The 22,069-nt window shown below is 35.2% G+C and overlaps 1 protein-coding gene across 2 annotated transcripts in view; it reads left to right on the top strand.

The window, feature by feature from the left end:
- DCN (decorin) overlaps nt 1-22,069 on the top strand; it is a 36,432-nt gene that overhangs the window by 10,293 nt on the left and 4,070 nt on the right. For both annotated transcript variants that reach the window (XM_082664966.1, XM_082664967.1), the window contains exons 3-7: nt 5,459-5,571; nt 11,338-11,551; nt 12,370-12,483; nt 16,751-16,844; nt 20,200-20,338. In XM_082664966.1, the coding sequence (XP_082521092.1) occupies nt 5,459-5,571; nt 11,338-11,551; nt 12,370-12,483; nt 16,751-16,844; nt 20,200-20,338 (674 nt within the window). The remainder of the gene's footprint in view (nt 1-5,458; nt 5,572-11,337; nt 11,552-12,369; nt 12,484-16,750; nt 16,845-20,199; nt 20,339-22,069) is intronic.

Here is a 22,069-nt window from a genome sequence, read left to right as displayed (position 1 = left end):
AAAGTACAATTCTTATTAGCCTTTATTTCAGAAATGACTTTCTGGTAATGTCTTAAATAGAGTTTTATTTACTTTAATTAATAACCCTATTTTAAAGAAGATAAAATTTCCTTTACTGAATTTGGAAGAGCAACTAAATAATTCAGTCTAGCCTTGAAAATAATTGCATTTTGATGGGAGATTTAGAATTATATTAAAGAATGCTCATTGAAAAATAATTAAATTTAGGAAACCACTTTTTTCCTGTTACTATTGCTGAATAAATATTACCTCAAAACTTAGTGACTTAAAAAATCATTTTATTTTACTCATGATTTAAGCTACAGGGAATTTGAGCAGGGCTTAGAAGGGCTGCTCTCACTTGGGGTCTCTCATGCATTTGTAGTCAGGTGTTGGCTGAGGCCATAGCCATGGGGAGGATGGCCCAGACTGGACCTAAGACAGCTCACTCTCATGACTGGCAGTGTGTTCTGCTGTTGCCTAGGAGCTCAGCTCTTCTGTCATCTGGAGTGTCTCACATGGCCTCTCCAGCATAGTGGTCTCAGTGTAGAAAGACTTCTTACGTGACCCCTTGATGCCCCCAGAGCGAGCATCCCAGAAGAATTGGGTAGCAGCTGAACAACCTTTTCTGACCTAGCTCCGGAAGTCATGCTCTGTCACCTTCACCACGTTCCATTAGGTCAGAGAGACATCATAAGGCCATGCCACATTTGAAGGGACAGGAATTTGACTCCATCTTTTGATGGGGTTGGACAAGTGTGTATTGAATAAGAACATGTAAGATGGGAGATATAATTAATGCCAAGGAAGGCAGAAAGGATGGGAGGGAGGAAGGGAGGGAGGAAAAAAGGGAGGAAGGAAGGGAGGGAGGGAGGGAGGGAGGGAAAGAAAGGAAAGAATATCCTAATATAAACAAAGACTGATACTTTACAGATTTGCAAGCCTGTAGGATTTGCCATAATTGAACTAGGGTTAAATTGACCGTGAACAGCTTTTTGGGGGGGTCTAATTGTTTTTTGGGAATATGTGCCTACTAAACTGAGGAGTTATCATCCAAAGGTGGGGGGCTTGGTAGACGAGTTGTCCAAAGGTCTTGAACTTCATGGGAAAAATGATGACTATAACAAGCCCACAAAATGACTGACAAGAAAAACCAACTCAGAATCAAGTGCGTTAGGTGAAAAATCTGTGTGTGATAACAACTGAAAAATAGATTGCAGCTTTCAGGATAATATGCATTATAATTGTATTGTACAGAAAATAAAAAACAATCATTTGTCACAGACTTACAGACTAATAATCAGCAAGATAGAGTTTTACCCTCTCTTCTCATTATTGATAATAATTACAGGTACCAGGAGTTGGGACTCTGCTATGCACTATAGTAGGGAATTATTTTATAGACTAGCTTGTTGAATTCTGAGCCAGTTGCATCCTAATAATTTGGGAGATTTACTATGAGAATATGTACCTTTATGAAAGAAGGATGTGAAGAGATGGTTGTAACAAAACATAGCAGAAAAGATCTTGAAGCCATGGCCATGAACTTTTCACAATGGGACAGCAGAATACACTATGATTTTAAAACTAATCAGTCAAAAATTTATTTCTGTACATAGGGCAGTAAGATCAAAGCTCTCATGAAAAATAGTCATTTGTCCTTACTTACCCAGAACTTACAGAAAAGAAAGAAAACTAAAATGTGGTATAATACATAATAAGTTGATAGATCAGAATTTTGGAGGAGTTTGTTTTCTGGAGTGGTTATGACAAATATTATAGAGGGGGGTTGGGATAGTGGGTACACTTTAAAGGACTGTTAGAACGGAAGTGGAAGAAAATGAGTGGGTGGAGTATTCCATAAAACAAATTATATGAACAAAATGAGTAGCTGGGAATAAGCACAGTATGTTCAGGGGACAGTGTAGATCAGCATCTTTTAAAAATATGTACATCGTTTCCATGCATCCATGGCATATCAGGTAGTTCTAGAGTGAGGACTCATGCATCTTGTTCTTGGTTTAGTTTAGCCATGAGGCACTGTGGAGAAGCCACTTAACTTCATTGGGTTTCTGTTTCTTTACCTATGAAAAGAGAGTATTAGACTGGCTTGAAAGTTACTGATTTCTGGGACAAGTAAAATTTTTTGAATGTTGAACAAGTTACTTTCTTATGAAGGTCAGAACCAAATCCAAGAAAATAACAACAACCTGACATCTGCTATCACAATCATTTTTTTAAAGAAGGTATATTTAAAATGGAGGCAGGAGCTAGTCTCAGAAATGTGTGTGTGTACATGTGTATGTGTGTCTAATAATTTACATTAAAACTAACCAAATTGCCCTCATAGTTTTCTGATTATGATATAGACTGATAAGAACCTCATCATAGAGTCTACCTGATCAGAATTTGGAAACCATAGATTAGCTGATACTCAATGGTCCTTCCCTTTGTGACATTCTAAGAACTCATAGCTAGGATAATTTCCCCTTTGTATTCTGCCTATACTTTTTGAGTGAGCTAGTTAATACCCCAATACCTTGTCTAGCCCTTAAATGTATAGCATGTTATTGGGTCTGATGTCAGAATAATTCTTCTTGGGGATACAAATAAGTATGATAGGAAAAAAATATATCCTGTTGGAAGCCAGGAGATTAGGCTTTTCATCTGCATTTTGTCACTCCTAGCTACATGAGCTTGTTCATGTCACTGAACTTTTTCTAAAAATCATCTGAAAAAATGATATTATCATACTGCCTTACCTGTCTCATTGGATTGCTGTGAGGTAAATGAGATAACATATTTTCAATTTTTTTATAAATTTAAAGCTAAATAAAGTTTTAATAATAAAATGCTGATATGTGAAGTCCCTCAAATGAATATGAATTTTCTAGTAATTCAGAGAAGATTGTAGGATTATGATTTTAATCATTATAACAACTCTCTAAGAACTAAGCTGCAGAAACCACAAGCCTGGTTTTTTTTATGCTAAATCTTCAGGGAAAAGATGTAAATAATTCACCCCAAGCAGTTCCTATTACTATAAAATTCTAGGATGACATAATCAAAATTGTCAGCCATCCAGATATATCATTTTCTCTTCACATCTGAAATGTATCTTCACTTTGGCATTGAACAATTGTTAAGGGGGCCACTATAATATAAGTTCAACAATGTATAAAACTAAGCATAAGTGGGAATTAAGACTTTGACAAAGAAGCCCACGAAGCAATGATGAAATGTAGGCAGTAACTTTTCGCCAAATGAAAGGAAATGTGCCTTTTCTGCGTTGCAGAACACTAATTATCAAAGATTTGGCAGAAGTTTACTACTCTTAATTGCATGAAATTAGCAAACTGACATTTCTGTAAATGGCAGTGATCATGAGTGTATAGTGCAGTTAAATCCTCCTACAAAGTAGCTGTTCTGGTGGTTTGCTGTTCATCGCTGAAAACACTTCATTTTTTGTTATTTCTCTGTGAACTATTTCTGTAGTGAGTTCTTGGAATATATTTATGCATGTGCAGAATTACCTGCACTTTGATATTCAAATTTATAACCATAGCTGATCACTAAATTGGGAACTAGACTTTTTGCCATTATCAACAGAACAGTGATAATGTGAACAAAAAAATTTGGGGGGGAAAGAAATCAGAAGTTGGTATTTCAGATACATTTTCTGTAATTTTCATGGCAATATGAAGATAGGAATATGGTTACCATGATAATTTACCTGTATGCTTACATAAGATTGAAAATTGAAAAGATATCTTCCCAACATAGCAGTTATTATATACCCTGTTTCAATTTTCCTTTTAATTGAAAACTGTAGATTGAACCCTTTTTTCCATGAGGATGTGGGCAATTTCTGTTTTGTTCCTGCTATATCCCGAGAGCCTAATAAATTAATGGTGTCTAAAAGGTATTCAATAAGATGTTATTGAATGAATTGAAAGAATGATCTTCAGCACTTCAAGTCTAAGATATGATGGAGAGGTTGAAAAGCGTTTTTGATTTACGTTATGCAATCTTAAAATATGAAAATGACCATAGGAATTTGAGTTAATAAAATATCAAAATTTTGCTTACATCAATATGGAAGAAAGCCAATGGAAGAAAGAAAGGAAAAAGGCTATATAATTTAATATTTTCTTCGTTAACATTCATAACGATAATTTTTTTTTTTTTTGCGATACGCGGGCTTCTCACTGTTGTGGCCTCTCCCGTTGCGGAGCAGAGGCTTTGGATGCGCAGGCTCAGAGGCCATGGCTCACTGGCCCAGCCGCTCCGCGGCATGTGGGCTCTTCCTGGACCGGGGCACGAACCCGCGTCCCCTGCATCGGCAGGCAGACTCTCAACCACTGCGCCACCAGGGAAGCCCGATAATTTATTTTAAATGCCATACCTTTTGAATAAAAGCAGTTGATCCTTATACATCTAGTTGAATGACTATTGAAATGTCTTTTTTTAATGCCATAGAGCATTTGGTTTTTCAATGTGTTTACATTTATAAACTAAAAAAATTAACTCAGCTATTTAGATCTAAATTTAAAGTCCAAAAGTAATGCTTCATATAATAATTTTTTTTTTTTTTTTTTGCCGTATGCGGGCCTCTCACTGTCGTGGCCTCTCCCGTTGCGGAGCAAGGCTCCTGACGCACAGGCTCAGGGGCCATGGGTCACGGGCCTAGCCGCTCCGCAGCATGTGGGATCTTCCCTGACCGGGGCACGAACCTGTGTCCCCTGCATTGGCAGGCGAACTCTCAACCACTGTGCCACCAGGGAAGCCCTCATATAATAAATTTTAGAGAAGTTATATTAACAAATTTTGTTCATTTTATTCTGATTAGCTACATATCTATTGGTCATAAAATTGATAGTTTTAACATTCCAATTAAAACTGAAAGAGCCATTCTCCTAAAAGTTTGGATAAATTTTCAAGTTTTTGACACAACAGCGTGATTGCATATTCACATAATTTTAATTTTATATGTAGATCTGTGACAGCGTTAGGTTTATCAAAAGGATCTTTGATGATTTGGCTAAAGCTCTGCTCTACTGAAAGGATATCTATGTAGAAAGATACAGGTTTACAAATCACTCCCACTTAACACTTATCAAAGGAATGATTTTCTAAAACAAGAACAATGAGGTAAAACACACTGTGTACTGAGACATTTGAACCACACCTTACAAAATATTAATTTTCCTATTATGCAGAAGAGTAATTACATGGGGTAAATAATATACCTGTTTATGATTTTTTAAAAAATCATTTGACTTCGTTGGAAAAGATAGAACAGATATTTTAAACTACAGTTGATATAATTCCTAGAAGAAAAATATGGTAGCAGTAAAACTATCATTGAAACATTGATTTCTCTGTAAACCATCCTTTGTGATTCTGTAGTCATGTGTCCTTTTTCACTGAGTGCACATTGCTTTTATTCTCATGCTAGGTCTGGAAAAAGTGCCAAAAGATCTTCCCCCTGACACTGCACTGCTGGACCTGCAAAACAACAAGATAACTGAAATCAAAGATGGAGACTTTAAGAACCTGAAGAACCTTCACGTAAGAATTATTATTTATTTGAGTTATAACAAGATCTTACTCAAAGTATTTTTGAAAACAAAACTTAGGTAAGGCCAAGATTACCATATGGTAATAAATAAGCACGTAAGTGTTTATTAAATTCTCTTTTTAGGGGGTGATAAAGGAGCAAAGCACCATATTCATTAACCCCTAAAAAACATCCAATTTTCTTACATATACCTCATATAACTTTAGTATTGGCTTTCTAAAAGATATGTTATATCTTAATCTTCTCACACATTTTATCAATAAAAATCTTTATCTTCCCAATTAGAATGTACTTCAATAGTGGAACAAAACACAAAATGGACTGATCTTAGTATTATTTTATTTCATTGTTTCTTTTGTTTTCTTTCATTCATTTTCTAAGACATGCAAATGGCTTTGTAAAGGCTCAAAGACTGGCACCAAGAGAAAAAAATAAATGTCTATATAGCTATATATTTTGCTTTGTATTTAAGATTATGCATGCTGCATCCTTATCTGTATCTGTGTTTTTATTCTGCTTTTTCACTTACTTCTACTCTATTGTAATGTAACACATCCAGTCTACACAGTCAGGATTCCAGCAGAAAAGAGATGGCATGATCAAGGCAAGATTTAGTTATCAACTTTCTGACAGCCAAGATGAGAAAAGCAATAAACATTTATCCATTAGGAGAAAATTTACCAGATTTTTTCCCGTTGCGGAGCACAGTCTCCGGATGCGCAGGCTCAGCAGCCATAGCTCACAGGCCCAGCCACTCCACGGCATGTGGGATCCTCTCGGACCGGGGCACGAACCCGTGTCCCCTGCATCGGCAGGCGGACTCTCAACCACTGCGCCACCAGGAAAGCCCAATTTACCAACTTTTTAAAAGGAAGCAAATAATTTTTCCTTGAGATTTTAAGATTGCCCATGGAACAGTTAACAAAAATAATAGCAAGTAATAAAATGGCATCATCAAATTACTGAAGTATCCAACAATATAAGCACGTTACGATATAAGTAGTGAATATTTCAGGCACTAAGTAAGAGAAGAAAAAGACATGATCTCATATCAGGTTACCCAGTTAATATTGGAGAATATGGAACAAAGGGTTCATAGAGGATTAGCAGAATTTTGAAAGGAAGAGAAGAGAGTTTTCTGTGCAAGAGGAAAGGAAAGGCAGAAGAAAATGAGCAGCAGACAAAAAGAGAAGATGGCTAAAGTGAAAGATACAGGCTCCAAAGTAGTGGAAGGTAAGGCTTGTGCTGGAGATCTCGAGCCCTGGACCAATGGGATCCTTCTCCACTGATAGGCTACTGGACATGGGCCCCTACTCACCTTCTCTCTGCTTTCATGTTATGATTTCACTGGGAGTGAAATGATGGAGGTACCAACAAAGTTTGTCAGTGAGTATTTAAACTATCATTGGAATAAGTTAAAAGAGGTGATAATAAAAATGAATATATTAGTTTCAATAAACTAAAATATGAAAAAGCTTCATTTTTTTTGCATAACTTTAGCCTAAAGCTACTTTTTTAAGGAAGGAAAATTCTCTTATACCCAACTTCCTGTATGTTTAAGTATAATCTCAATAATTTTTTTAAACTCCTCATACCTTAAATAAGAGATACCTAGTTTCTGTGACATTCTCACTAAGTCTGGTGTTTGTAACAATGTGTTCTTTCTTTTCCACGTCTCCTGCTAAGTATGTTTTTAGGCAAATTATCATCTTGGCAATCTCCTTCTTTCTGCTTTAAAGTGTACACTGGAAGAAGACAGAGTTCATTAGAGCTTCTAACCATTTAGAGGATGTTAAACAGCTATTTTTCTCTTACTCTTTCATTCATGACCATTTCTATCCCTGTTATTATGCAAATAAACATCATAATTTCAGCCAGGAAAGCCACCCTTGAATGAGAAGGGAGAGAAATAAAAATTTACCAAGGATTAAAATAGAAAGGATTTAACAGAAAAATGTTTCCTTTTTCTCAATAATTTTATTAATTTACAACCGTGCCTCACTATGAGCAGTATATATTGCTTAAGAGTAGTTGTATACTTATATATAGCAGAAAAAAATACATAATTATTCTATAAAGTAATGGAAAATTCAGTATAATAATATCAACATTCAATATATTTCCTTTGAATTAAAGCTTAATAAATCTAATTTTTAAAGTTTTTAATTAAAAATAAACAAAAATTGTCAAAGATTGAATAATAGCAAACACTTCTTTAGCCATTACTATATACTAGGCACTGTTCTTAATATCTTGTATACATTAACTTGTTTAATTCTTATAACTATTTTAATGAGGTAGACACTCTTGAGAACACCTTTAACACAGATGAGGATACTCAGGCACAGTGAGGTTATGTTACTTGCTTACTGTCACACAACAAATAAGAGCCAGAGTTTGAGATCGAACCTCGGGAACAGTCTGGCTTGAGTCTGTGCACTTATAAATTGCCTGTAAATATGACAGTAACAATAAAATCCCTTAAACAACACCTGGTACAGTGTGAGCCCTACATAAATGGCTTTGGAGAAAATTGTACATACTATTAAGTCGGGTTTCAACATTTTTTTTCAGTTTTATTGAAATATAATTGATATACAGCACTACATAACTTCAAGGAGTACAGTATAATGACTTGACATACATATATTGCAAAGTGATTACCATAATAAGTTTAATTAATATCCATCATCTCATACAGATATTAAAAAAAAGAAGAAAAACAAATGTTTTCCTTGTGACAAGAGCTTTTAGGATTTATTCTCTTAGCAATATTCAGGCATACCACACAGCAGTGTTAACTATAGTCATCGTGTTGTACATTACATCCCCAGTACTTATTTGTCTTATAACTGTAAGTTTATACCTTTTGACCACTTTCTTTGATGAAGGTGGTAAAAATGCTTTTACTCCCCCTTCCAGTCTATTTCTATGGTCAGTCACTTTTTTCGTCACCTCTCCCCTACCTACCAGGCTAGATCACTTTTCTTTAGTCACCAGAGAAGTAGGCAGTCCTGATTTTTTGAGCCTGGGCTTCAATTTCAGGTTAAATAGTACTCAAGGCATTTTCTGACCCTTGAGCAACAAGGCCTCTCCTAATTCGACTTCTCTCGTCCTCTTACCTAACTAATGATAATCCATTTCTACTTGTGATTCTTTTTTTTTTTTTTTTTTTTGTTGCGGTACGCGGGCCTCTCACTATTGTGGCCTCTCCCGTTGCAGAGCACAGGCTCCAGACGCGCAGGCTCAGCGGCCTTGGCTCACGGGCCCAGCCGCTCCCCGGACCGGGGCACGAACCCGTGTCCCCTGCATCGGCAGGCAGACTCCCAACCACTGCGCCACCAGGGAGGCCCTTGTGATTCATTTTTTCATCAGCTGATCTCCTGAAGAATATCTGCGGTTCACCTTTGATTCTTTCTCTGTTTTGTCATTAGCCAATGTAATTAGTCAGTTTTTTCCCATGTTGACATCTTTCCATTACCTGTTGTAATATTATAACTATGCTTTCTTAAATACATTTCCCTGTGTATGAAACTAACATTAACCATCTTTAGCAGTACTGTATATACATGAGTACCTTTTTTCACATATGGATCTCTTTTAGATGAAGCTCTAATTTATATATATCTTAACATTTTACATCATGATGACCAAAATTTGTATGGTTGATTCATTTTTCACATTTATTTTATTCTGAAAGTGGAAATGCTTTTTGCTGGACTAGACCTTTCAACCAACAATGACATTTGAAAGGTGCTTTCCAAAGAAGCAAACTATATGCATGATCATTTTTTAATCCTCACAACAACCCCCTGTAGGTGTTATTATAGTTTCTACTTTACTGAAAAAATAATTGGGAACAAATGTCACACGACCCCAAAATTTAGCAGCAGTTATTATTACTACAGCGTACTCACCAGTAGAGACATTGTCTAGTTATTATCTAGGAAAAGAAGTAATATTTTATTACCTGAAATTTCAGGTAACACATCAGCAGGTTGATTCTTCATAATAGGTTTCAACATTTAACGTAAAATAAGACAGATTTTCAGACCATGTTTAGTTCATTTAATTGTATCGGTCTTTCAGAATTTTCTTGCATGGGTGGCAATTAAGGACGGCCTTTGCCTTTATAATTAAGCATCCATCATTTTGGCTGCCTTTTAATGATGCAAGTTCTCTCTTCTCTCCTCTAGCTCTGGCTTTTACTGATTTTCTGGACATTTTGCTTGTTAATATCAATTTCCTATGACTTTAACCCTTATGGGTTTTGAACTTTCTGTAATAGTCTTTGAAATTTCCTAGGATTTTGTTTTAATCAACCAATGTACCTGTTAAGATTAGTTAAAAGATTATGTTACTTGTAATAAGTTTTAATTAGTCAAATAATGTGAACTATATGAGGATGTACATGGGTCATTAAACCAGCTGTTACCTTCAGAAAGTAGTCCTGCATTTCTGAGACAGAAAGTTCTCACTGTTCTATTACTCTAGTTCCTATTTTGCCTCTCTCCATTTTCATATGCTCCTAAAAATGTACTGCAATTGAAAATACAAGTTTCTTGAACCTTGATAAAATTATCCTGAATTCCTTAGGATTAGTTGATAAATTGACTTAAAATAATATCAGTGTTGGAGAATGAGGTAGTCCAAAAGTAGGTGTAGCAATATCTATAGTATAACAGTAATGGATACAAGTAACTTCCTATATGAATGGAACTCAGAAACATTTTTAAATTACCCCCAAAATAACATATTTGACATATTTAACTACATAAAGCCCTTATATGTAAAAAGGGCAAAAACAGAAGAAAAATATATTGTCTCTGCATATCCTATTATCTATACCTTTATTCTGTAAACCAGTTATTAAAATACATTAAAACTTAAGAAAATGGGCTTCCCTGGTGGCGCAGTGGTTGGGAGTCCGCCTGCCGATGCAGGGGACGCGGGTTCGTGCCCCGGTCTGGGAGGATCCCACATGCCGCGGAGCGGCTGGGCCCGTGGGCCATGGCCAATGGGCCTGTGCGTCCGGAGCCTGTGCTCCGCAACGGGAGAGGCCACAATGGTGAGAGGCCCGCGTACTGCAAAAAAAAAAAAAAAAAAAACTTAAGAAAAATGTGAAGTTTTGTGAGCAAGCAATCCTTTTCCTCCAAACAATAAATGGTAGCAAAATAAAAAAGGAAATTTGTTTAACCTCTCAAGTGACAAGGAAATGCAAAGTAAAGCAATGAGCTACAACATAATGTGCTAATTTGGCAAACTTTTAGAAGGCGATTATATCTAACTCTGTGAGGCTGCAAGAAAATGTTACTCTCTTGCATTGTTTGTGATGTTATAAATTAGTGCCACCCCTTTGTAGTGGAATCCATGACAACAACCAATGAAGATGGACTTTTAGGTTGAAAAGCTGACTGGAGAATGGATGCCTGTGGCACACGATTCTTTACAGGTCACTCTAGTAATTTCAATATTTTGGAGTATTTATTGTTTAAAAATTAAGTATGTCTATCTCTATCTATCTATAATCTGTATTTTATCAAATTTCTCTCCCCTTTACTCCTGGTGTTCAGGTCCACATATGTTTTCAAATAAAGGAAGCAGATCAGTTTAACTTTTTTCTGATTTCTTCTAATTTTGCAGATTTCTCTGCTAGTCCCATGAATGGAATGAATAAACCACACCCTTGCTTTACATACATATTTATGTGTGGAAGGTTTTGGAATTAAGATGTTGCTTTTGTTCACTGCCTACAGACGTTGATTCTTATCAACAACAAAATTAGCAAAATCAGTCCTGGGGCATTTGCACCTTTGGTGAAATTGGAACGACTTTATCTGTCCAAGAATCAACTGAAGGAATTGCCAGAGAAAATGCCCAAAACTCTTCAGGAGCTGCGTGTCCATGAGAACGAGATCACCAAAGTGCGAAAGTCTGTGCTCAATGGATTGAACCAGTTGATTGTCGTAGGTACAGATATTCTTATAACTCTAAGACCAGGCAGGATTCAAGGTTCACCTTAAGAGATTACAAGTAAGCTTTAGCTACAGGAAGGTAAATTAGCTAGAACTTACATGTCTTAATACTATAAAAATAACAGTAGCCGGGCCAGGAGAAATGGGATTTTGAATCTGTGCCTTAAGACGTTTTTATTCTTGTCCTTGAGGATCTGAGAATGTGGAAAAAAGTTCTAGGGCAGATGCTCCACTAGCTGCCGCATGCCCAAGGTACAGGATGGAATTAAGTAGTGCTTATTAGAGATACTTGGAGGATACCTTTCTGTTGTGGGAATTTGTTCTAGTCTGAACATCTATAAATCATTTGCTTTAAAAAAATGTGTTCTAAAGCTTTTCTCTATGTGTGGTAAAATATTTGTAATTTTATAATTGGCTTAAAAAATCCTAGATTCAAATTATTTTAACAATATTTTAATATATCTTAGTAAAGTAATTGCCCCATAATAAGTGTGATTTGTAAACACTTACTTTTATTGATTTCTAGGCAGACCTGTGTATGGACCTTAAATAATTTTGTTGTTATCGTTTTTGCTACTATTGCTTTCTCATAAATCTTTGGGGTTTTTTGTTGTTGTTCATTTTTTGATTGTTTTAATAAGGAAAATTTTTACCCCATTTGCCATCCCTTTGAGAAGCATGTCCTTTAATTTCTCTTTTGTTTTTCAGGCAAGTTGTTATTAACCCAAATTTCTTCTTGTTGAACAGACAGTACTCTGACTTACAATACCCTCAAATTGTTCTCTAAAAGCTTTGCACTTATTGCATTTGTAGAACTTGGCACCAACCCTCTGAAGAGCTCAGGCATTGAAAATGGAGCCTTCCAGGGAATGAAGAAGCTCTCCTACATCCGCATTGCTGACACCAATATAACCACCATCCCTCAAGGTGACGAAAATTCTCCAAAGCAATTTGAATATCTAAATCCAAAGGCTTTGACACTGAAAAATGGTTATGGAAATTTGAATGGTGACTCAAGCGGCCATTCTCTATCCCTCGAAGTGTTTCTACTGAACCTAGCTGACCACTGGGCCCTCTAGGCTCACAGTAGAGATGCCTAGACTCGTTCACCTATAAAGTCTCTTACATCTAACATAAAATGTAGGTTAACACACAATGATTTTATATCATAGAATTGTGATATCACAGAAAAAATGTACAGTTACTTAAAAAATAGAGTGCTTTAGTGGTACTTTATTAAAAAAAATGATACGTGGAAGTACCTCTGATATTGAGCCAATTTTTACTTTGAGTCTCTGATCCCTTAGTGAATTCCTTTCCATCTTAGGGCATTCTAATCATTACTATCTGAGTAACAGGACTCACAGGGGTCACATTCTTATTTAAGAGTGGTGGTGTGTGTTGTAAAGAGTGTGGATTTTGGGGGTCATTTGCATGAGTTCAGACTGTCACTAATTGGCTCTACGATCTTGGACCAGTTATTCAACATGTATGACACATTTTTAAATCTGTAAAGTGGTAATAATATTAACATCCACTTCATCGGGTTGTTTTAAAACTAAATAAATAGAGAACTATCTGGCCTGTAGATAAGTAGTGGATTAATATTACCTTCTATTATTCATTAAAAGTGTTTTAAACACTCCTTTTGCCTAGGCAAAGTACAAACACTGGAGACAGGGCAGTGAGTAGGATGTAGACCTGCCTTCAAGGATCTTATTGCATAGAACAAAGACAGGCAAATAAACAGCAGTCATCATACAGTCACAGGGGTAAGCTCATCGTGCTAAGGCTTAGCCAGGAGAGGCACATAAGCCAATCTTTGTGACAGAAAAGGCATCAAATCACCAAAAATAAGTTTCTCTAAGTTTACATTTTTCTGGTCCCAGGTTTTTCAGTCTCACAAAACTGCCTCTGTATTCTCAAATTTTCCCCTTAGTCTGGCCCTTCCTCAACTTGGATGTCTTGTTCTTGAATTGGGTAGAAAATATAGGTACTTGCCCACAGAAAACAATTTCCCTTTACTGTGCTTCCACAGAAACTTCAAGTCTAGAGAGTACGGAGTCCATAGAATGTTTCCTTACTACCCCTTGCCCTTCCACAGTCTTTTGGCTACAAAGTATGTTTTTGATGCCCATTAATAGCAACTACTGGTGCAGATGATAGATAGATAGATAGATAGATAGATAGATAGATGGAGATTGAGTTATAGTTCACAAAGTACTTTCATGTTGAGTCTCTGACTTGTTACATGTAACAAGTAATTTTTTAATCCCCAGTGCAAGGATTTTATATTTGTAACTATATTTTTAATTTATATTTACAATAGTATATTTTATTATATATATATACATATACATATAATTTTCTATATTTATCTTGCCTAAAGCCTTAGAGCTGTAGGAGGTGAAGTAAAGTAGCTAGAATTTAAAGTCCAGGTATTTTTCACTACTTGATGCTGCCAGATGATTTGCATTAAGTACAATCTTTGATTTTGCCGTCCTTCTAATTACATCTCCTAAATATACCTCAGTAACACATTTCATCACTTAGTGATCCGTTTTCCTTGATTTCTTACATGTGTCTATCCCTATGCTAGGTGCTCTTTTCTCATCTTCTCTAGCTTGCTTTTATTTACTAAACTCTTAATAATATTAAAATCATAGTAAGTAAGTTTTATTAAGCACTTGTGCCAAATGCTTTTCATGGCTTCTGTTATATGAATCTCAAAACAATCCTTTATAGTAATATTATCACACCTGTCTTATAAATGAGGCAAATAAGTCTTAAAAAGATAGTAAATTGTGACCAAGGCCTTAGAGCTAGGAAGTGGCACAGCTGGGTTGTGCTGGGCTGACATCAGAGCTCATGTGTTTGACCATTTCACTCTGCTGCCGTCTTAAGTCCTTCTTCCTGTGAATATTTATGCCTGTGTCATGTATGAGTCTACCTTTCCTAGGCTGGGACCCTTATGCCTGGATGTCACCACTTTCCAGGAGTCTTAATTTCCATATACTGTGTCCCATCACTGATGGACATGAAAAGGCCATGGAGGAGTAGAGAGATTATAAATTCACACTCTGGAGTTAGACCAACCTGGGTGAGAGGCTTGACTCAATCATTTAGCTGTTTTGTGACTTCAGGCTAGTTATTCCACATCTCTAAAACCTCAGTTTTGTTACCTATAAAATGAAGGTATTAGTGACTCCTATCTTCTAGGATATTTGTGAGGATTAATAGATGTATCAATAAATAAGACTTGTAATATATATAGCGTACTTGGCCCAAAGTAAGCTCTCAGTATATTTTATCTTAAAAATGGAAAAGGAAAAGAAAAAAAAAGTAATTTGGCTAAATGCTATAGTGGCATAGGCTAATGATATTCTTTATAAATTTGCCTCTCTCCATCCCATTGCAAAATTTCCTTCCACAGTCAAACTTCCCATAACTTTTTTTTTGGAAACTGATGTCCCACAAGGGAAGACACTTAGAAACAAGGTAAGAATGATGGATGAGATGATAATTGGTGTTCCAGAGACACTACATTTTTTTTAATGTCTTTTCATAGTGATAGGGAAAAAAGGACATACACTCATTGCTTTGTTATATACTCACTTGCTTTCTTTATAGAAGTATTTTAAAAATCCACATTTATTTATTCTAAGGAGACTCAAGTGGTTGAAATCCCTTATTCCAAGAGTGACTGATTTCCTGACATTTACTCATAAGAATAATGCCATTGTTATTTCATTTCCTTCATTTAAGAACATGTTATTTTAACTCTCTTTGGCCATCTGGGAGCATATTACTTTCCCCACTTAGTAGCTAGATAGCCTACAAAATGGGTAATTGTGAATCTCTGTTTCCTCATTGATGAAACGAGGTTAATGAAAAATAATTTATAATTGAAAAAAATTACATGAGCTAAGTTACGAAAATGCTAATCTCAGTGTTCAGCACATAACAGACATTTAGTAAGTAGAAGTTCCTTTCCTTAGTATCTCCCACACAAATCATACTACTATTGAGAAACTAATAGTCATTTTCAAATCAAATATGGAATAAACTTTTACATTAAATAGAAGATCTTGACAGAATTCAGTGGGTTGCAATGAAAATTTCAGACCAAACATAACCTGTGATTTTCCAGTTTTATTCTTTATGGACAAACAACCAATACTATTGGGTTGGCCAAAAAGTTCTTTCGGATTTTCCTGAAACATCTTACAGAAGAACGAACTTTTTGGCCAACCCAATATCTGCTAAGCAGATGTTAGTTCTACATGTAACCCATTTGCTATTTTCTTTGTAGTTGTTGCTGTTCTTGTAAATGGAACAATATGCCATTTAAAAAGCTGTATAAAAACCTAATAGAGTCGCAGATGGCAGGAGGAAATGAAAATAAAAGATTTAAACTTTTAAATTTACATTACTAAATTTTTAGAAGTCGTAGCCATTCACGAAGTACTATCCAGAGGTTTAGTGGATACTTTGGATTTAAAATATTTTCCCCAGGTGCCCCACATATGGCAGATCACTTGATTATAGGTCTCTGTACTCGTCTTGTATAAAGAAACAGTTTTGATTTTAAAGGAACAAGTAAGTGTTAGCTCTTGCTACACACTGTATTACAGAGGCATTTGATGTTTTCATGGAAAACTTGATTAAAACTAAAGCCAGCACAGTATATAAGTGTTAGTTATTAATTATGCTCATTAATAAAATACCTGGTTAAGTTTGTTTATAGGTTGAACTTATACATAATCGCTTTATTGTAGTGCAGATGCCCATCTCCTCATTTTACAGTTATTATCCTTTGTCAATGGCAGTGCTAGCCCATTAACAAAGCTGTAAGAAACTAATGAGATTCAGGGTTTTTCTTCAGTTCTACAACTGTATCCTGACAGTGGCTAAGACAAAAATCTACTACATGATAAACCCAGTCCATGTTTTTGTCATAATAAATCTAGGAGAAAAGCAGAAAGGGCTTGTACTACTTCCCAAAAGATATATTATTGTATAAAAGGGATGAAGGAAAAAGATGAAAAGCAAAACTGATGAATCAGATGCAAAGAAAATCCTTTGAAACTGTATGTCTTTTGGAAAATTGATGGCATATGTTCTCATTAAGTCTTTGTACATTCTCTAATTACATTTATCTGCTAAGTTAACTTCTTATATTTCCATATTGCAGGTCTTCCTCCTTCCCTTACTGAATTACATCTTGATGGCAACAAAATCACCAAAGTTGATGCAGCTAGCCTGAAAGGACTGAATAATTTGGCTAAGTAATAATATTCTTTCATAACATTCTATCAGTAAAATGGCTAGGTATATTGTGCCTATATGCTCAGAATTAGAAACATGATGATTGATTCTTTTGCCTAAACCACATTTTTTGTTGTTGTTTCTACAAACCTCAAACTTCAGCTTGCCCAATTATTAATATTAAAAAAAAAACTAATGAAATAGTGTTCTTATCATAACCCCACCAAAATCACCCTTATTTTTTATGAATACCATATTGTTTTTAGATTAATTTAGATATAAGTACAAGATATTTGATTAAATCAGTATATTCATTCAATCTGTTCTAACTTGACTGTATGAAACAGAAGGCTAAGTAAATTATAACATAGTATTCAGAATTTGAAAATGTATTAAAATGAAAGCTACCAGACATGGGAATATTGGGCATCTCACAGTACAGTACAGAATAGTTATCATGAGATTCTCTAATTCCTATTCTCTAAAGAGTTTAAAATGTCTCTGGACATTTAATGTACTCTAAAAAAAACTTTTTTTCTGAGCCTCCTTAACCTTTTTTTCCTTATAGATGATCACTAGTGCCCATCCTGCTTTCTAACCTAACTTCAGTCTTTCTGTATTTGCGATGTGGTGAAGCAATAAAAAAAGAGTGCTGGCAGACCCTTTCAGCTGTCTTCAAGGAACACTCTGCTCTTCATCCACACGTATTGCTGAATGTCCTTACAGAGAAGCACAGGGTTGTACCAAATTGGCTCACTCCTTTTTTTGCATATAAATTTCGTAGTGGATAAATAAATATAAAGCATATCATTTGTCTCTGAGGAATACCTAAGAGCAGATGGATATATAATGCAGTTTTTCCCATTTCTGTGGGTATGCCCCAGTGACCCAGTGGAGCGTGAGGCCTGAAGGTGTCATATGCATGTGACTATAGCTGCAATATATAACCCTGGTGTCTCAAATGATAAGAAATCCTTTATCTAAAGCTATTTTAATTACACTCTCTAATGAAGAAGATATTTTTCAAAATACTGTTATGCATTACCTACCTTTCTATGTTGATTAGGTCTCTCTAGCTGGAGAAAACTGTAGGAAGATAAGTTGCATTGTTTATTGTGTAGAACAATTGCATTGTTTATTCTGCATTGTGTAGAACTGTCTTTTGGACAGCTATTTTTATTGGATTATTATTATTATTAGGAGGAGGAAGAGGAAGAGTAGAAGTAGCAGTTGGGATTGACCATAGTATAAAATTCTAAATATGGTAAATCAGTCGTAATATTTGTGCCATTTTAGAAAAGTAAGTTTATTTTTTACTGAAAGTGGTATGGAGATTTTGAGTTTCCTCTCTTTAATATAAAATCATATGCTTTGTATCAAATAGAAGCATAGAAGTATAAAGAGCTAATAAACTTTGAAAAGGTCAATAGAAATGAAGATTTCTGTTGAAATGGATTTTGAATTCCATTCATTAAATCAGAGGAAAATACCTCATTGGCCAACAAACTTTCCCAACTCTTGAATTAACTAAATACATTTCTCTTTGGAATCAAGTCCAGAAAAATCCATCTATTAAACCATCAAATCCTTATGTTTTTTGCTCCTCACTGATTTTGGAACATGAAGGGTATTTTGGTGATGAAAATCAAAATTGAGGAAAGGAGAAAAAAGCAGCCACTGATCTCAGAACATTGTTGCAGTGCAAATATTCTGATTAGTTACTAAGAACAAGTGAAGAGAAAATACTATATGTCCCTCTGCAAAAAAATAAAGTGTTTTAATCAGGCAAACTTCCCTTTTCTTATTAAGCATATATATCATCATCTCCCCTAATAGGTGGAATATTCTTCGATGGAAAGAATCATGGTGGTTTTTGAGCCATGTCTCCTCTGCCCTCACAAGCCTAAGATAAAAGTCTTTAACATAATAGGTTCTCAAAAACATTTGATGAGTGAATATAAATTAATCATTGCAAATGTAGTTTACTTCAATAGATAATTAAGATTATTATATTCTAAGAAATGTATTAGCCCAAATTGGATATGGGATTTAGAGTGCTATAAGAAATAGAGACATGATTCTGAAATAGAAAAGGAAAGACCAGAAACAAGAGATGGAAGTTTAAGACTGGGAAAAAACAAAATATTATGAGACAAGATGCCAGGTTGATAATCAATAGGTAAGACAAACCAACTGTGCTATTAATAGCCTAAAATCAGTACACTTTAATCTCAGTTATTTCAAATACCAAGTCATGATTAAAATTGGAAGAATTTGGTTACCTAAACCAACATCTAAATCCCAAAAGGGCTCAAAGATCTCAACTAGCTGAAAGCAAGTAGGAATCATCCCACAAAAAGGACCCAAGTCTTTTTCACTAAATTTGAAGGAATCCAATAGTTTCTTCCCCTTTCTCTTCCTTGGAACTTTCTGGTTCTCTTCCACAACCTTGTTGCCTCATCTCTCTCTGCCCTTTTGGATTGACAGAACCCTGGTTCTGACAGAGATTTATTCCTAGAATGTTGGGTACACAAGTTTTGTCTTCAAGTCAACTTCTTCTGACTTTTGAATCCCATTTACTGTGAGGGGACATCACAGCTGCAGACTCTCACTTGTTAAACATCTAATTAAAAAAAAATACAACCCAAAACCTTGAGTGGCATTGCATAAGAAATGTAAGAGGGGCCAAGATCAGGGTCAGAGATCAGGGCTCTAGAGGCCAAGAATGTTGGCACCAGGCATATTCTGACAGTTAACAGATGGTCACTGATAAACTCAAACAAATGTAAAATGCTAATTCTGTTAACCTTTTTGGCAGGTAGGTTTATTGACTCATTAGAACCTTTCACTTTTTATTTACAACAAATAAATTTGCGTAATAAATATACAATTGCTTGGTTTACAAAGTGCCAGAAATGATAATGTTCCTTTCATTTTTCTCTCAAATGAATTCACTGTATTCATTATACAGTCAATTCAGCAGCTATTCATTGATCATATCAAGCTCTGTGTTAGTACTGGATATACCACAAGACAGTCACTTTTCTCAAGGCAAGACGCACAAGTACACAATCCTTAGAGTTTTACAAGAGGGTGATAACAGGATGCTATATGAGCATTCACTAGGGGTACACTGTATCCAGCCTGGTACTGTCAGAGGAGTTTTAAAGAGGGTAACTCTGAGCTGAAACCTTAAGAACCAATGGGCTCTATCCAACTCAGAAAGTTTGGAAAAATCACATTAGGCAGAGGTAACAGTAAGTACAAAAACAAAACAAAACAAAATTCTTTTCCTATTGACTTGATTAATCACACAATGCCTGTAAGAAGGCATCCACGTGTAGTGTATCCATTCGTTTCTGTTTTCTGTTGCAGGTTGGGACTGGGTTTCAACAGCATCTCTGCTGTCGACAATGACTCTCTGGCCAACACTCCTCATTTAAGGGAACTTCATTTGAACAACAACAAGCTTATCAAAGTGCCTGGTGGGCTGGCGGATCATAAGTACATCCAGGTAACGCAATGCCACTAACTATTGTGAGGAATATCTAGGGAGCAAATCCTCCCTACTGGGATGCTAGGAGGCAGGAAGCTCTGCTTAGAAATTCTTTTGCAGAGATATTTTTAATGTTTCTACATATTCATTCTGGTTTTGTGAAATCTATAGGTTTAAATTAGTATTACTTTTTTAAAATTAGGACTACTGCCTTGAACGTACTATAATGCTTGCTTCCAGAATGTAATATTTTTTTTATGAAGCAGGGTAGTTTCAAGTCACAGATCAGTGTAACAAATACATACTTGTTGGAAAAGATGGTATCATCTGTAGTGCATAGATATGGAATAAAATAGTAATTGTAACTTTTAGCTTCAGCAGATGTCATATAGGTCAAAAGACAGTGTTTATCTATTGATAGTAGTGTGACTGACTGAATTAACTTTGTACAGATTATCAAGTTATAGTGTATTCTTGAAGATAAGAAGATATGGTTCAGTGGCCCACTATGGTAATATAGCTTTACAGTCCATAAATCTATAAATGTAAAGCGTGCTTATTACCTTAAATAATCATAGTAATTTCATATATAACAATATAAGATTTCCATTGTTACCTTGAGGAAATTAAACAAACACATTATTTAAATTATATATTTTTAAAAGATCAATAATGTGGTCATCGACAGATTTTACATATTTGTATATTTCTTCTAATTTTTCAGTTTTTTTAAAGATTGTATTTAAATTGTTTCTTTCAGAAATTTCAGTAGGTACTTAGTGAAATCGTGGTGATTCAGAAACTGTGTCTTAAACTGACAGTCTTTTACAGATAAAACCGTTTTATAAAGTTGACCTTTTGGTAATCTAGTATCTCAACTTCTTTGTTTGGGGTTCAAAATGGGTTTATCCTTTACTCTGCTGTCAACAGTGTCAATAAATTTCTGATCTCTTTTATTTTATTGAGTTGTGCCAAAACCTCCAAATTAAGTTTACATATCACAATTTACATTAGCTAGCTTTCAGTAAAGTGTAAAAATTCTACATATGAAGATGAAATTAAAGACGTTTTATTTCATGCTGATTCATTTTCAGTGGGTCTTTGGTGGTGGTGGTAGAGTGGTGAGTAAGCATAGCTTGGAGCCACAAATAAAACCAAGATGCTTGGAGACCTAATAAAAACAGCTAATGTTGTCATTATTAAGGTTTTTGTTGGTGGTGGGCTTTCTTGTTTGGTTGGTTTGGGTTTTGTTTTTAGATCTCAGAATAATAATTTTCATCTTCTTGATTACTGTTTTTCAAATATTAGTCTGGACATATTACTGAGTTCATAAAATCAGTTTAAAAGTTTCATTTGGAACATCCCATGGGATGGGATGGAATAAGTTGAATAGGATAGAAAATATCACTGTAATTGTAAGTATTTTATAAAATTTTTGTTTCATATGCATAGATCCGTATATACTAAAGCTCAATATATAGTGTGTGTCTTACTGTGGGTCACAGAGAAAAAATTCTAAAACATTCCATTTTGAAATCTTTGTTGAATATCAGCAAATCTCATGGATATTCACACAGAGCTCCACATTCAGAAGAACCTCACTCTTGGTTTTCCATCTCTAATTGGCATCCATGTACCCATTTTACCTGCATTTCTAGAGGGTCCCAGGGGTTTCACCTACTCTACTTTCTTTTCTATATCTATATAGTCCAATTATTTTTAGCAAAATCATGTAATTATTCAACCATC

The sequence above is a fragment of the Grampus griseus genome, assembly GCF_964374135.1.
Source record: "Grampus griseus genome assembly, chromosome: 11".
Lineage (NCBI taxonomy): Eukaryota > Metazoa > Chordata > Mammalia > Artiodactyla > Delphinidae > Grampus > Grampus griseus.
Note: the sequence above shows the minus strand (reverse complement) of the source record. Positions and strands in the feature narration are given on the sequence as shown.